Here is a 16,584-nt window from a genome sequence, read left to right on the forward strand (position 1 = left end):
GCCGGGGAAGTAGCTAGTTATTAATATAGAACAAGTCCCAAAACTTCAATATCAAATTTTAGAATATAATTCAATTGTAATAATATATCTATTTACCCAAACCACTCTACCCAAAATCATACTTGTGCATTTCTTTAATCTAAAAAGACAGTATCGTAATTAAGCCATAATGTATTTTTAGTCATTTAAAAGTTTTCAGTAATTTAAAATATGCATTCATAGTAGATACTTTTTTACATAATTGTAATGGCAAACACACTTCCGTATAGTCTAGAGGTATAGCATACTGTTTTACTTTCAATAGTCGTAAGTTCGACTCCTCGCAGGGTGTAAACATTTGTATTCATGAGCATAATGCTTTTTTTGAATATTATGTATGTATTGACAAAGAATGTATCTTAGTAATTATATCAGTTGTCTACTACCCATAACACAATCTCTGCTTAGCTTGGAACTAGATAGCACTGTGTAAATTATCCAGGGTCATTTTTATTATATAACCAGGCAAAATACAAGGTACGAATGCAGAATACACTAATCCTTATATATGACAACGCATTAGCAGTTCCTCTGATGTCAGAGTATTAAATTATTCCCTTGATACGTTTATAGCTGACAGTTACCACTTCCCATTAGGCGGATCCTTCGTTGTGACATTACAGCTGTATAAATAAATATACACATTATAAAAAAAAAACAAGTAATATCGTAAAACAAATGTTACGAAAGTTTTTCGAATAAAAGTTGGAACGTGTAATATGAAAATGATGTATTTGCAAACTAGGTAGGAAGCCAAATAGCGATGTTGTTTGTAACGGGCAAAATGGAATCAGTTCTCTATGAATATATAACAGTTTAGGGCCTTTTATATCTAGTAGATGTATGTGGGCTTCATGCCAGCGAATGGAGAAATATTCTAATGTGATTTTTATGACCAATTCTTTTTCGAACTAATAATAGATACAAATTTATGATTGAGTATACTACGGAAAAAATATAACAATTATAATTACTAATTCACGGAATATTTGCTTTTAGCTATATTTTCTGAATCCTATATTTTTTTATCCTTTTTATTTACAATACGTGTATTCACATATTGTATTTAAAAGTAATGTATAGCAAATGAAGTCGTATACTATTATGAATACGACGATAGAGGAAAACGAATCTGGTTGCTTAATTCAGTTGGAGAGTGAGGATAGGGAAGTAAAATTACTGGGTATGGAGGCAAGAAAGTCACCTTAGTCCTTCGAAATGGGTATTGCCATATAAGATTATATTTATTATATATATTTCCCGATAAATTACATGTATAATAAATAGTTGATATTGTTATATATACATAACGTAACATACCATGTAAACTAGTAATAAAATTTGTCATTACAGAATTAACTAAATTCAAAACATGAATGTATTATATAGGAGATACGCCTATATTCAAGCCACAACCCTTTACGAACACCAATTCTGGGCTAACTGTATGGTGACCTAAATCTTTGTGAATACAAGTAGATATAACATTATGCATTGAGCAATGATTATACATAAATATTTGTATGTATTAAATCTAAAAATAGTTTAAGATTTTTCATTACATATACGTCTGCATACATATAATCACAAAATTTTAAAAGAGACTAAATCAAAAATCTTTAATGCAGGAAGTACGCCCTGTATAACTACGTCTTTAAAAAATAATACCCTTAATATAGAAATAATATTGACGACTAAGAAAATTAAACAGTATTTGTTTATCACGACTACACGGCTAAACCAATAAAAAAATATGGAATTTATGAAACGAGTCGCGGTTAATATATATCTTTCTATAAATAATTAAACAAATCACTATTATTTACTCATGACATTTCCACCAAATTCTTTAAATTTTATATTTCTGAAATTGTATTCATATAGACACTAGGTATGTTACTAGGGTGTATTTATAGTAGGTTTGTTGTATATAAAAGTAGTATATTGAAATAAAAGCAAATTGCAGACATATAAAGTTATGTAGAACAGTATAAAATAATTAGGAATCAGGAGTACAACAATTAATCAGTATGTCTGCAGAAGAAGTCATTTTGTAGTTATCTACTTTATTTTCCCGCACATACGCAATACACCACAGATGCAGAATATTGAAAAGCGCGCAGCCGCAGTTGGATGACGACCGCGTCATAGCTGTATGCGCGATGTAAATAGCTACTACTACGAGTATTAACGTCGCGTATATTGAGTGTCAGCAGCTTACTTACTAATACACCTCTTCTTTCAAGTAAAGGAAGGTCGGGCTTTTAACTGTTTAGTTTTTATGTCCTGTCATCATGTATTAATTATTACACAATTAAAATTAAAATATATGTTTATTTAATATAGTACAACATATATCGTCTTACGTATATTTTATACATACAATAGGTAATAAAAACAATAACTGATTAAAACCTTTGAAATATAAAGTTATGAAACAACCACTAATTAAGAATATTACAAAAGCAAACAAATAATAGTAAAATGGTGTTTTATATATTAGGACAATAATTTAGCAAACTTATGTTCTTTTTTTTGGTTTAATTAATATGTAATTCAAAATTATCATATTATTTTTTAAATTAAGTATATTTCTATTTAATACATCATCAGTATATAACGTAAAGACGACAACTTTATGGAAAGCATTTTATATAGATTTGCCATACATTAATTTCCAAGATGGCGGTCCTTCTGATATGGTGATACCAAGTTGCCGGCCCAGATCTTCGCGGCTTATCTCATATGCAGTTAGCCATCCATCAGCCTCTGCTGCCTCTTGAGCTAACTTGGTTTGCATCCATGCAAAAACCGTAGATACATTATTTGCCTTACTAATTTTACGGCTGAAAAAATAAGTTATTATACGTTTGATTATTTTTATTTTTTAATTTGTTGTGGTATATAAAACAAACGAATCTCTTATCTAGAATATTGACGTTTGTTTAAATGAAGTTAATTATAAAAAAATTAAACAATATCGGGATTATAACTGTACCATACATATATTGCATAAAGTTAATTATGGCCCCAGTTTATGCTATGCTATTGCTTTTATTACGTATAGGTATGTCACTTTTACATTTTTCTTTCCTCCCATTCCTTTTTATAATCAGCACTATATCCTCTAGAGATCGCCATAATTAATTTTATCTAACGTCACGTATACTATGTCCAGCACAATATCAAAGCCATACTCATTTGTCAAATTACTTTTAGAGTTATATATGTACATAAATACCGATTATAATAATAAGCATTTTTTTTAGTTTCGCCTAAGTTGGGTAACAAAACTTAAGGTAAACTCAATTGAAGCTCACTTACCCAACGTTAAGCAGTTCCTTCCGTATCTCAAAATCCACATAACCAGGTTTCACTGCCAGACCTCTGTCATCGGAAAAACTCGTCAAGGAATTGGCCTTACAAATATCATAGAGCCCAAACAACTTTATATAATAGTCCCATAACTTTTCCATCTCTTTTGTTTTTGACTGAAAATAATATAGTATTTTTGTAAATTTCATGTTTAACAACTTTATTTTAGTTATTAACCTGGTCTTAACATAAATAATTTTATGGTAAATAAAGTTATTTACCATAGAATTATTCGTGTAAAAACGCGGTAAACAATATGAATAATGAAAAATATATATCTCTATAAAATATGAAATATCGCCCAACAGTCAAACAATGTATTATAGTTCGTGTTACGTTTAAGTTTAATACTATTCATACAAGATTATTTATTAGATAGAGATCATCGTGACTACTTTAGTAAGCTAAATTACCCCCAGAGGATAAAGAGAGGTCATGAATTAAAATCTAACACAATAAAATTTTGTTTCCGATTTACTGTTCATTGAAGGAATGATGGAGAAAGTGATTGTTAATAAAGGGATTATTGCCTCATTGCTAGAAATATAAGATCGATCTCCACGCGGTTGCCTTGGAACCATTGGGATATATTCTTTATACATTCATCACGATAGGCTTAATTACACATCGTTCTTATCTTATCATTCACTTGCATATTTCATAATCGTCCATTAAAAGAGTGTGCCTAAATATATGATGATAACAATACTATTACTATTGAGTCACTCACAGGTATTTTGAAGTCCTCTAACTTATCTTTTGCCAATGTTATACCAGTTATAGACACCCCTATAATATCGCCATTACTGTCGTCGTCTGGACGACATATAACTATATTATGCGGACTAGCACTCAGCATGTCACGGGTGGTCTGCTTCAATTCCTCCGCGGCCTCAGGGTTATTTGGAATTCCTTTAAAATTTACAAATAAGTCTTTACAATGATCAGAGTTCTTACATGAATTTCATACAAAACTTTTCGGGTTTAATTAAGGAAAATAGAGTATATACGTCGGACTTAAGACCAATAATCATGTTCCTATATGACAATCGTCAATGAACACATTACAATATTAATATTACATTATTAATTAATATTGAACTTCGAGTAAGTAAGTATGATAAAAAAATAATTACTTCTTTGATTTATGTATATTTTATTTATTTGTTCGTTTATAACGTATAAAAATACATGACTGATTTTAAAAATACTTTCACCTATAGATCCTCTATCATCGTGTAAGTAACGTATATATACTAGTGCATTGTATATATATGTATATACATATATATACAATGCACTGGTATATATATATATACTACTACTACTAATATATACTAATATTGTATTACGGTAATGTTTGTGAGTTTATATATTCATTACACATTCATCATTTACATATTCATCTCCAGCACTACTAATATCGATAATTCCTTTAGTGTTGGATAGTCCATTTATTGAAGATAACTACATAATATTACGTTACAATAAGTATAGAACTGCAATGAAAATTGCTGAAAAAACAGGAAAAAGGTGACACAAACAAAGCTTCGCGGGTCAGATAAAGAAATATAAAATGGCTTACCTAATAATTTAACAAAAACATCTTCATTTTCACCATAGAGCGACAACAAATTTAAAACTTCGTCCAAACGGTTACTGGGCATGTCTTCTATTCTAACCTTAACTTGGGTACCATCGGATTTCTTAGCCACAAAATTAGACCACACTTTAGGAGCCATTATGACTAACTAGTTTAACAGTTGAATCTCTGGAAAAGTCTCGTTTACTGCACAGAAAAGTGCTAAATGACTTTTATATATAGAATTTTATCTCAATTTTCATCGTACCTATTAAAAGATTTGTTTTTATTGCTTTTATCTACAATGTTTATAATTGTAACAACATGCAATGAAAATTAGATCTATTGTGTAATCTTCCTTACAAAACATACTACGTCATTTACCCCGATATACAGTGACTTAAAGTGAAATACTTACGGACTCTTAGAGTGTGTATCTGTGAATGTTTTCTGTTCTCTCTTATTAGTTCGTAAAGTCAGATAGTTGTTATCTTACACAATGTACAAAACTATTCATATAAATTAGATACCGTGATTGTAAATGATTAATAATTTATTTTTTATTAGAATATCTTTCAAAATATTGTAAGGTTTTTTTATGTATTTTTTGGAACGACAAACAAGCCCATCTGACCCACGGACACCATGTAACCCCGCGATACCATTCCTGTATTACCATTTCAGAGTACTAGATGGCATGCCTCCTGTTCTGTAATTTCACTTTCAAATCTGACACTACCATCGTACCACTCATACATTTTATTCTATAGAACTAGATGTCATGGTCTTATTCCAAAGTTTCACTGTCTAATCTGACTTTTCAATCAAAATCGCACTATTAAAAAAGCTGATTGAAATAAATGAGACTGAAGTATACCCGCACACAGATAACTTCGTAAAAAAGATTTCCTCGGTTACAAAACTGTACATGTATTTTAAACAATATTGAACTTCATATCTGTGCACTATATTGCAAGAGTTTGAAAACAGAACTACATACATGTTAATTTCAATTACAAGCCTGAATTTCACGACTATGTTTATTATCTAAGTGATTCCTTTTTTGTTGCTGCTGTAGCATGACATAGCTGCATAAACTTCCAACCATACTATGGTCTAATGCAGTCTGCATATAATAATATGAATGGGTACAATTATTTTAAAATATAATATTATTGTCTGTTGTCTGTCTAGATAAAAGAGTTAGGTATTCTCGGTTCTTCTTTCTTTGAATAAATCTAACATATCACTTAAATTTGAATGAATAGTATCACGACTTTTTTTTATTATATTTCTCTGTCTTTGTATGTAATATTATGTTATCTGTGGTCTTTGCATACATTTAATACCCTTAATATTCAAATTGTAAAATATCCCAATTCTGTTGTATTTACAAGTATAATTAGACTAAATTACGTGATATAATCGACGACGTTAACAATTATATTCATATCTAAGCATAGCTAGATAGATATATCTATAAGTAGCAAACGACTTAATTTTGCAAAGACCTACAAACATACTAAATCTTATACAATCTTTCATTACGAACAATAATGAATGAATGAATAAATATTGCTCATGTTAATATATTAACCTTACATATAATGGTATGATTTATTAAGTTTTGAAATAGACGATATGAAATGTTGTGATATGGAATTATCTATTTTTATCTCTGTAAATTATCTCTTATTGCTCTGCAAATTGCCGTATTCTTCTCCGAGTGGGCACATCAATTTCTTTTATAGATGTAATCACGAGATTACAGTTTTATAATCCATTCATTATTGGAGAAAAAAGTGCTAATTCATTTGAGATTTTTTAATAATCTTTATAAATTGTAATTAAGAGGATAAGCTATTTATTTACTTTTAAACATTGATATACTTTTTATTTCACAATCACTTGCAACTTCAAACATTGTTGTTAAAATAATGAGATAAACACATTCTTAGGTATTCTTATATCTTGGAAAGAGATTTCTTCCAGCCAACTTATAATGAACGTCTTTGGGCAATTGTAATACACGAGTATACAAGAGTGAATGTGATGTAGAAGTGAATAGTTATATATATAGTAATATTATAGAAGTGACTATATATTATTGCTATATATTGTATATTAAAATGTTATATATACAATAAATTACATGAGCGATTGCGTAAGTCTGGACCTGAACAACATACCTGTGAAAAAAACTGTTTTGTAATGACTTTATATTTAAAAATAGATAAATACTTTTATTACTGTACCTAATAGAGCCTATAACTATATTATTAAAATTTTGTCTTATTAATAATAATAATATTAATCTTCTTTATTTGTCTCAAATAAAATCTAATACAATTGCAGCTCACATAACAATAAAATTTAAAAGTAATGAACGAGACAAAACGGTGTATAACTCAGAGGGGGCAGTGAGTTCACCCTCTGCTGTTCATTACTTGTTTACATATATATATTGATGAACATTAGTTTATTAATTTTTATCCATTTGACGGCCTCGGTGGTCTAGCGGTTTAGCACACCGCCTTAATTCCGATGGTCGCGGGTTAGATTCCTCGCACGGCACAAATATTGGTATTCATGAGTATGATTGTTTGTATCGGTCTGAGTATTTTCTATGTATAATATGTATGTATTTACAAAAAAAACATATCTATGCATTTGTATCAGTTGTCTAGTACCCATAACACAAGCTTTAGGTAGCTTAATTTGGGTCTAGATGGCACTGTGTGAATTGTCCTGAGATTATTTATTATTTATTTTTTATAACGTTTCTGAAAATACTACACCTTTCATCTAATTAAGTAAACCGTATAAAATTTTAAACCGAACTTTGTTTAATAAAGAAATAGCGACGTATTCACACATTCATCAGCTAACCACTAAATAGACCTTTCGGCGTCCTATTGTGAATTCTGTAATTTCTCAACGTAGCACCGGACGGTCTAACTAATCCTTTTATGTAGATGAGTCTACCTTCTCTGTCACACTTGATTGCTTTACTCTTAGTCGACCTTTGACTTGCCACTGTGGATGTTTATTTCATAGAACGGCTTCGAAAATATTTCAAATAGCCTTTGCTCATTATAACAGTAGCGTGTTTCCACACGTGCAATTACACAATGGGTTTTTTTTTTGGGATTAATCCAATAACTTAACCCATTTTTCTCGATTGTATTATTTTCACGTCAAAAATTTTACTACACACAAGCAGTCCCTACGAAAATTTCTGTGGTAAATATCAATATGGTAATGATTTTTAGAAAATGTTGTTCATGTATATAAATACATATTTCTAGAGAACTTAGATATACCTATACTAGATAGAAATGATAAGAACTATAACGTAGTATATTTTATATAATAAATATTTCGGAACTTTGCCTAAAGGGACCCCTTTTAATAATATATTTTAGTTATTGTATTATATTTTTTAAGCATTTTAATTTTAGGTTCTTAGTTAGAAAGTAAAAACAAAAGTACGTACATCGCAGGTGTCACTGACTGTCAACGAACACGTATTATACAAAAAATACCGTCAAACTAAATCCTCCGTCATTCACGCAATCGGTTAACAATCGATAAAAGTGTCTCTCCTAATAATTTTAGTTTTATTAAAGCGGTCGGTTTTGCAGTTCTGTTTTCCATAGTTCATCACATAGCAGAGCGCTGCTGTCGGGCACAAAAATATTCGGAACGATATTTTGTACGAAAAAACTATGACGTGCATGCTCCAGCCTTTTCTCCTTTTTTTGCTATAATATCCCTTTCAACCCCTTCACAACGTTTTCTGCATATCCGGCGTTCTGCATAGCCGCAATTGGTTTTGTATATATAAACTAACACAAATATGAAAACAATAAACAAGTTTTTTTTAATATAATAATAATGATGGTTTAGTGCCTCGGTGGTTTTGTGGTTTACTTCCGGTGGTCACGGGTTTGATTCCTCGCACGGAACAAATATTTATAATCGTAATCATGATTGTTTGATGTATTTACGAAAAACAAAATGTATTTATGTCAGTTATCTAGTAATTATCTAGTATCAATAGTCTAGATGGCGCTGTGTGAATTGTCCTGGGTTTAGTAATTAAAATATTCTAAATATTAATACGAGTATATGTATAAATATACAATTATGTATTTTTGATGCATATTACCAAATAGAGGATTGTAGGGATTTTGTTAACATTGCAAAACAACTGTCACTCTCAGCACAGTGTACGTGATGTTGTTACGATGAAATCTTCAAAAGTAGGTATTTTCTTAGCGTTAGAAATTAAGTGTCCGTTCTATTGTTTTACTTTCTCGACCAACTAGTTTTCGTTATGCATTGATAGTCACGATAGACGATTTTATTTTATAATAAATTAAAAATAGAGTATGTTATAGATGACTACAATATAATCCGAATTACACTTTGTAATAAGTCGTCTACTACTAAGTCGTACTACTGAGTACATCAGTCACACCCATTGAACAAAAAAGTTACCTTTTTGTTATTACACCCACAATGCAGTATGATTTGTACGCAGTGTTTCGGTTTAAGGATGAGATATGGTAGTGATTTTACAGGATATAGAAGCATGACATCTTAGTCATCTCGTAGAGCATGACTAATATTACAGGCGTCACATGATAACATGATGTAATGCTATATATATATATATAAGCGACGGTTACCACTTACCATCAGTTTATGTGCCATTCTAATGCTATAATATAAAAAAATATAAAAATATATTGTTTTTTTGGCACTTCTAGTAAATACAAATGGTTTTAGATGTAGCTATCGCATTTACTGTAAATTAATTTAAATACGCATCTCCACATTAACCAAATGTATGACCTTGAAAGCTGTGCTATATACCATATATGACATTGCGTAGGTACCTTATATGTGAATGATTTTAATCAAGGGTTCGTTTCGCTAAACGAAAATGGGAATGCTTTTTAGACTTATCGCGGTAATACGAGGTGTATCCAATGAACCATGACTTCTGGGTTAATTTCTAGTCCTAGATCTCAGTTTTAAATTTTCAGACAGTAGTATATATCATTGGATTATTTTAGACTCTATTATAGTAATAATATATTACAGGCGATATAACAATGTATTCTTTCAAAAAGATACAGCCCTCACCAAAATTGAAATATACCATCGAAATGCCCACCAAAATTATAAATAAACGATACCTATATTATATTATTTATTTAAATACTGACAAAATAAAAGCGAAAATATGAGTAAATAGGAATATCAAATAACAAATGGCAAATGGCACGGAGCGAATAGTACGCAATAAACGGTAACCAGTAACCAAATGGTATATAGTTAAACGGCGTGCAGTATATAGTAAACAGTATATTGTGATGATACGCAGTAAATGGTGAATGCTGAATGGTTGATATGTGTATTATATTCCTTTTTCTTTATACATATATTTGGGATATATTAAATTTTATTACTTTAATTTGATAGTAAAAATAGTAAGGTAGACGTTACATATTTTCGTCTGAATATTAGTAAGTACTTAAAAATTTATGAACATAGGTATGTTTTCCTAAATACAAATATTACGGAACGTTAATTGAATCGGGATAAGATGAAATTAATTAAAATATGCACACCTGCCTCGTGCAGTTAATTAAAACGGCACCGAGAAACTTTCAATACAGGTAAAACAGCGAAACTTTTTCAGTGTGTTTTTTTTAATTGAAATGTTCTTTTGTTCGGTCCATATGAATATTTACCTCATATTATAAATTTCTACGTTTTCATATAAAACAGAATGTAACCGCATAGACGAAAAAGGGCTTTTTATCTACTTTTTCTTTTAATTGTGATTACTTGGAGTGCTTCAAATGTTTTGGTCTATGAAGGAAATCGATCACCATCCATACCAATGAAGAAGTGTAAAAGAAAATATATAACACCGTGCTCATTCCGTGTTACGAGCACGGTGACTGATTGTCGTGACACAACCAAGAGATAACTCAAAATCTACTGATCTTATCTTGATCGAATATATATGGACATGAAAAGTACTTTTGAATAATTATAATTACCCAAAATAATTCTTATTTATTACTTCTCTAGCTAAGAAGAGGTTGTTATAAGTACTGGACTACTGATACAAATACATGAATACTTTTTTTTGTGAATGCGTACATAATATACATAGAAAACAGCATCACCTCCCAGACCACTCATACTCATGAATATAGATATTTGCATCGTTTGAAGAATCGAAACCGCAATCATAGAAAGTAAACCAGTGTTCGTCTTAGGACATTTAAACTTTCCGAAAATTTAAATGTACTAAGAATTATCAATAGCAACATATACACGAATTGAAAATGAAACAACCCAACTGTTTAACTTTCTAGACGTTAAATTCATAGAATAATAATAAATATAATTCTATTATGAATAACATTAAAATAATTCGATGACTGAATTACGCTATTAGGGGTTTTTATTTTATGTGGATATGTATATCTTGTAATCTCACAAAACCGTATCTTACAATTTTTCTGTACACAAATTAGGATATAATCCAATGTTCTTTACAAATTTCAATATCTAAATAATTAATACAACGTAATCTCATATAGGAATCATAAAGGATTTGTATAAGTAAGCCGTTAATTAAAAGCCGAGTATCCGCGCCTTTGTTGTGGTTTAAACCTTAATTATTATGTATACGCTACTGTAACACCTGCATGCCCTAAAAAGTTTCTTCAACGTTATATATTGTGTATAAAAATTTATAACATAATTAATTAGAAAAAAAAATCAATTGGCTGTGTTTATGTTGATCTGTGGTCTTCATTTGGCTTAACCATGAACATCTCAAAAATGATATCTCTATGCTCGTATATAATATGTCATTAGAATACATATACAATGTTTTACCTATAATACAAAATAGTCTAAACAAATTGGTCTGTAGGCAGTGTCGTAGAACAGGCAGTATGCCTCCGACTCGAGATTCGCCTTGGTTCGAGAGGTCGTGAGCAATTCTATAATTTAATATTTATTACAAAAGATATTAGGATTCTATAACGTGAAGCTATCTTTTATAAAAGGAGGATATCATTAAATTCTACCACGGCTTTCAGACGGTACTATCACGCCATTGACTATAGTTTTAGTAATTAAATACAGAACTGAAGGCTAAATAAATATTTTTTAATAAATATTTGACTTATAAGCAAATGTATTTCAATATTATGAGAGTAGAACACAGTTTTTATTTTTTCGAGTTTATTTCATTTCATAGGTACTATATATAATAATAAAATAGGTTAGGACAATTCACACAGCGCTCTCTAGCCCCAAGCTAAGCAGAGCTTATATTATGGTTCTAGATAATATAAATATATACATATTTACTTTTTTGTAATATATAGAGAAAACACACATACCGATACAAACAATCATACTCAGAATTACAAATGTTTGTGCTATGCGAGGAATCGAAGCCGCGACCATCGGATGTAAAGCGGTGTGCTAAACCACTAGACCACCGAGGTTCGCTTCATAAACGAAGAACAAGAAGACATAATACATACATATATACTTTTATTATCTAAAATAAGAAATACCTTTGTATGTTTACTACCCCTTGTATGTACGAGTATACTGGAAAAAAATCATTTATATTAGTTTTGATTACCTAGAGTCTTCTACATATTGAAATGAATAAGAGTACAGAAATAACAATCCTAAGTTCATATTTTGCATCACTCGTGTGTTTTATGAAACTTGCAAATATCTCAATATAAATTATCATGAAATATGCCTACCTTGTACGAAGTTTGTGATTACTTCATCAATTCAATTGGTACAGAACTCTCGTAGCAATATCTCAGCAAGTACTTAGGTATCCGAGAAGACAAGTGATCGACGGTAGATGACACAGAGATGAAATATAGAGCAGTAACGTCAACATAATACTACCATATTTTGTTGTCAATACATTGTCCTATATTACTATAAGTATGTAATATTGTGTTATCTGTGCTATAAGGTATCCTAGATAAAATCTTTATTTATTGTTAATATATGTAATATTATGTTATCTGTGGCAAAACTAAGCTCGACCTTGTACATATATGTACAATTTATGTTAATTTTATTTGGTATTTTTTTTATCTGTGTCATAAAAACATTGTACTTGCATACTTTTATGTATGCACTTCTTATTCTCATTCTTTTCATGTCCATATATAAGTAATATTGTCGCATAATAAATAAATCATAATTGTAATATTTATTAATTTAAAATTGTCATTATTACTTCCTTAAGACACAGACAGTTATCGCGCGAAACTTGCGATCAGCAAGTTTACGATTTAATTATAAGTTAAAACAAAGATAAAAAGTCGCTCTATTATTACACCTCGGGCGATAGTCTGCCCACGTTCAACTTGGCGCAACAGGCAGCCCGGAAAGGGTTCGGGAGCACAAACTTTCTGGTCTTTTATTTATCGGAGGGATCTCAGACAGTTTTTGATGAACGGCATGTAACAGTGAAGTAATGTTTTAGTAAATAATAATAATAATAACGTCAGTATGGCCCGTAACTATAACCTGTAATATCGAATTTAGAGAATATAAAATATATAAGTAAATAATAATAATAATATTTGTTAAGTAAAATTGTTTACGTGCCTATTGCACGTAAACAATTTTACTTAAATAATTTTTATTTAAGTTAAAATTCTATTGCACGTAAATAATTTTTATTATACAAATATAACTGTTAGATTTTTTATCCTTCCTTAATATTATAAATGCGAAAGCAACTGCACAGGTGCACAGATAATTTAGATCCTGAGAAAGGACATTGGCTACTTTTTAAAGCGAAAATGGGTAGTAAGGGGTTGAAATGGGAGATGAAAAGTTATTTAAGCTTTAATAATAAATATAGATTAATAAGACGTTCAAAATTTGTAAAAATAATAATAATAATTCTCAATTAATAATAAATCTCAGGACAATTAATACAGCGCCATATAGACCCAAGGTAAGCTAGCTAAAGCTTGTGTTATGGATACTAGATAACTGATACAAATATATAGATTTTTTTTTCGAAAATACATACATATTATACATAGAAAACACCCAGACCGATACAAACAATCATACTCATGAATACAAATGTATGTGCCGTGCGAAGAATCGAACCCGCGACCATCGGACGTAAAGCGGTGTGCTAGACCGCTAGACCATCGAGGTCGTCAAAATACCTCATAAGAAGAATAAGCACCTCAGAAAATGTTATTAAATATGGATCAATATACAGGCTAAAGAAAGACACCACCAAATGGATGAAATATTTAACTTTATAAATAGTTTCTATACTGCAATTGTTTTAATTAATTTACTAATACAAATTAAGGCGTCATATACATGTTTTATTTATTTTTTAGTTTGACTTGTTATCAATAGATAGGAAATAGGGATGTACACACGTACGTAACAGAGGGCTCCATCGGTTCTATACATGTACTCTATTCTGTAATATTAACATCATATACTCTAACTCATATACGTTGTTAGTATAAAACACATAAAAATTGAATCGCCGGAAGGCACCAGAAATGTCCATTTAGTCATATCCGGGGCCGAATGGACGGTATGATTGCCAATCATAGTTTCATTTCCATGTTGAATGCATTCTAAATATCCTCAGAAATTCGTTACCTCCCAATGCCATGATTTTTCATTATGCGCCTTATGGCCGTAACAATTTTCCGGTACATTTAGAAATTTTAGCTTTTATTACGATTATATTTTTTTTACTGATTATGGGTAGTCATTAGAATTTCTAATTATTGTACTCATATTTGTATTTCTGTTATTTGCCGACTGTGATAAATAGTTCTCAACTAATGTATATTGTTGTCAAAAATAAATGGTTTTGAGAAATAATATTAATATCTCATTATTACAAACTCGACTATCGGAAATATAGACGGAGTACTTATCAGCTAAACCATCAAGGCCATAAAATAGATAAGATTTAAGGTGAAACAAACAATATAAATTAAAAAACATGACAAATGCAATCCTTAATTGGGTAGTCACAGGTAATGTAACAGTCGACGTCGCGGTGCCGTGATGAATTCAACTAATATATGCGTTTACCATAGCCAGTGATCCACATTGTGGAATCACCTTCCAGCAATGGTATTTCCGAACCGATACGATATTAAAACCTTCAAGAAAAGAGCTTATTCCTTTTTAAAAGGCCGACAACGTACTTGCAATTCCCCTGATGTTGCGTGTGCTCATGGGCGGCGGTAATCACTTACCATCAGGTGAGCCGCATGCTCATTTGTCTCCTATGTTATAAAAAAAAATCTTTGTTATTTCGTTGTCATTCTTAATGTAGGCACATGTCGTTGATTAATTTGATTGGTTATCAATGTTTTCAATACCGGAGAGTCAGTCAGAAATAAAAAGGAATATCACTATGTATTTGCTATAAATATTATAAAAAATGAATCACAAAGTACAGCAAATAGGAAATACGACTCCTCTAATCGTTCTGAGTTTGCAATAAGTTCCACAAAAGATGGTATTAAAAGCCTTTGTACCGGCTATTAGGGCATGAAGGCGTTTTGCTCACCTTTCAAGGCGTTTGGAACAAAAGAAATAAGATCTGAGATTGTTGAACTCACACTATCGAGAGAGATTTCTGCTCCTTAGATTCTTCAAATAAAAACCTTTATGAACTACGTACTTCCGTATATAATATATCTAGATATACATAGGTACTCACAAGATATATCCTTGTTCGAATTACGAGAAAATATTCTCGTAGTTTCGGGAAAAATCGAGAACATCGTAACTTACTAAGTTTTCTCAACAATAATAATTACATAAAAATTTGAAAGATCAATAAAGTTAGAGTAAAATAGAGCTATAATAAATAATTATTTTCATAACTTTTAAGAGCATTTAAATTCTAAATTAATAAAAAGAAAAGGTTTTTAAATATAATTATGTTGTCATCAATAACATATACAATATACAACATTATAAAGAAAAATCTTGGTGACTATGATGATATATGAACTAACAGAGTTATTTCCAGAAATCACATCAAAAGGGAAGATTCTTGAAAGTTAGAGAATCGTTGAAAAATATTTATTTGATAAATCAGAAGACATGTTTATATAAACAGTGTAGTAATAGAAATTCATCATCTTTTAATATGAAAATGAGCTATGATAATAGAATTCGGATCCGGCGTGTGTTACAGAGATGAAATACGTATGTGAATAAAACGAAATTTCTGTGAGAGGAAAGAATGGCCGTCAATCCTCTCTGCCTACACCGAAAGAATTTCGCAAATAGATAAATGAAATCAAATGTTTACAATTCAATAGACATTAGAATGTTTCCTATGCAACCAATACAATGCAGTGTTTAATAATTTAATTTAAAATCAAATAATGAATTAGTAATGCATATAATAGTTTTTCTTTTTATTTAATTGACAATCTCGGTGGTCTCGCGATAGTACAGCGCTTTACTGCCAATAGTCGGGGGTTCCTCGC

At 30.3% G+C, this 16,584-nt stretch overlaps 1 protein-coding gene across 1 annotated transcript; it reads right to left on the minus strand.

Annotated features, from left to right (window-relative positions):
• Positions 1-2,689: 2,689 nt before the first annotated feature.
• Positions 2,690-5,156, minus strand: LOC131842672 (uncharacterized). The gene is made up of 4 exons (XM_059191243.1): positions 5,000-5,156; positions 4,145-4,326; positions 3,364-3,530; positions 2,690-2,885 (listed from the first exon to the last, which is right to left on the minus strand). Exons 1-4 carry the CDS (start codon positions 5,154-5,156, stop codon positions 2,690-2,692), a joined length of 702 nt encoding a protein of 233 aa, XP_059047226.1.
• Positions 5,157-16,584: the final 11,428 nt, after the last annotated feature.

Source organism: Achroia grisella, unplaced genomic scaffold (genome assembly GCF_030625045.1).
Source record: "Achroia grisella isolate CSIRO2021 unplaced genomic scaffold, CSIRO_AGI_Agris_v1 utg241, whole genome shotgun sequence".
Classification (NCBI taxonomy): Eukaryota; Metazoa; Arthropoda; class Insecta; order Lepidoptera; family Pyralidae; genus Achroia; species Achroia grisella.

Excerpts from the sequence above, each read along its gene's own strand:
- LOC131842672 (XM_059191243.1), bottom strand. The coding sequence starts at position 5,156 with ATGGCTCCTAAAGTGTGGTCTAATTTTGTGGCTAAGAAATCCGATGGT. Across the intron at positions 3,531-4,144 it reads TAGAGGACTTCAAAATACCT|TCAAAAACAAAAGAGATGGA; the intron begins GTGAGTGACTCA and ends TATTATTTTCAG. Across the intron at positions 2,886-3,363 it reads AAGGAACTGCTTAACGTTGG|CCGTAAAATTAGTAAGGCAA; the intron begins GTAAGTGAGCTT and ends TTATTTTTTCAG.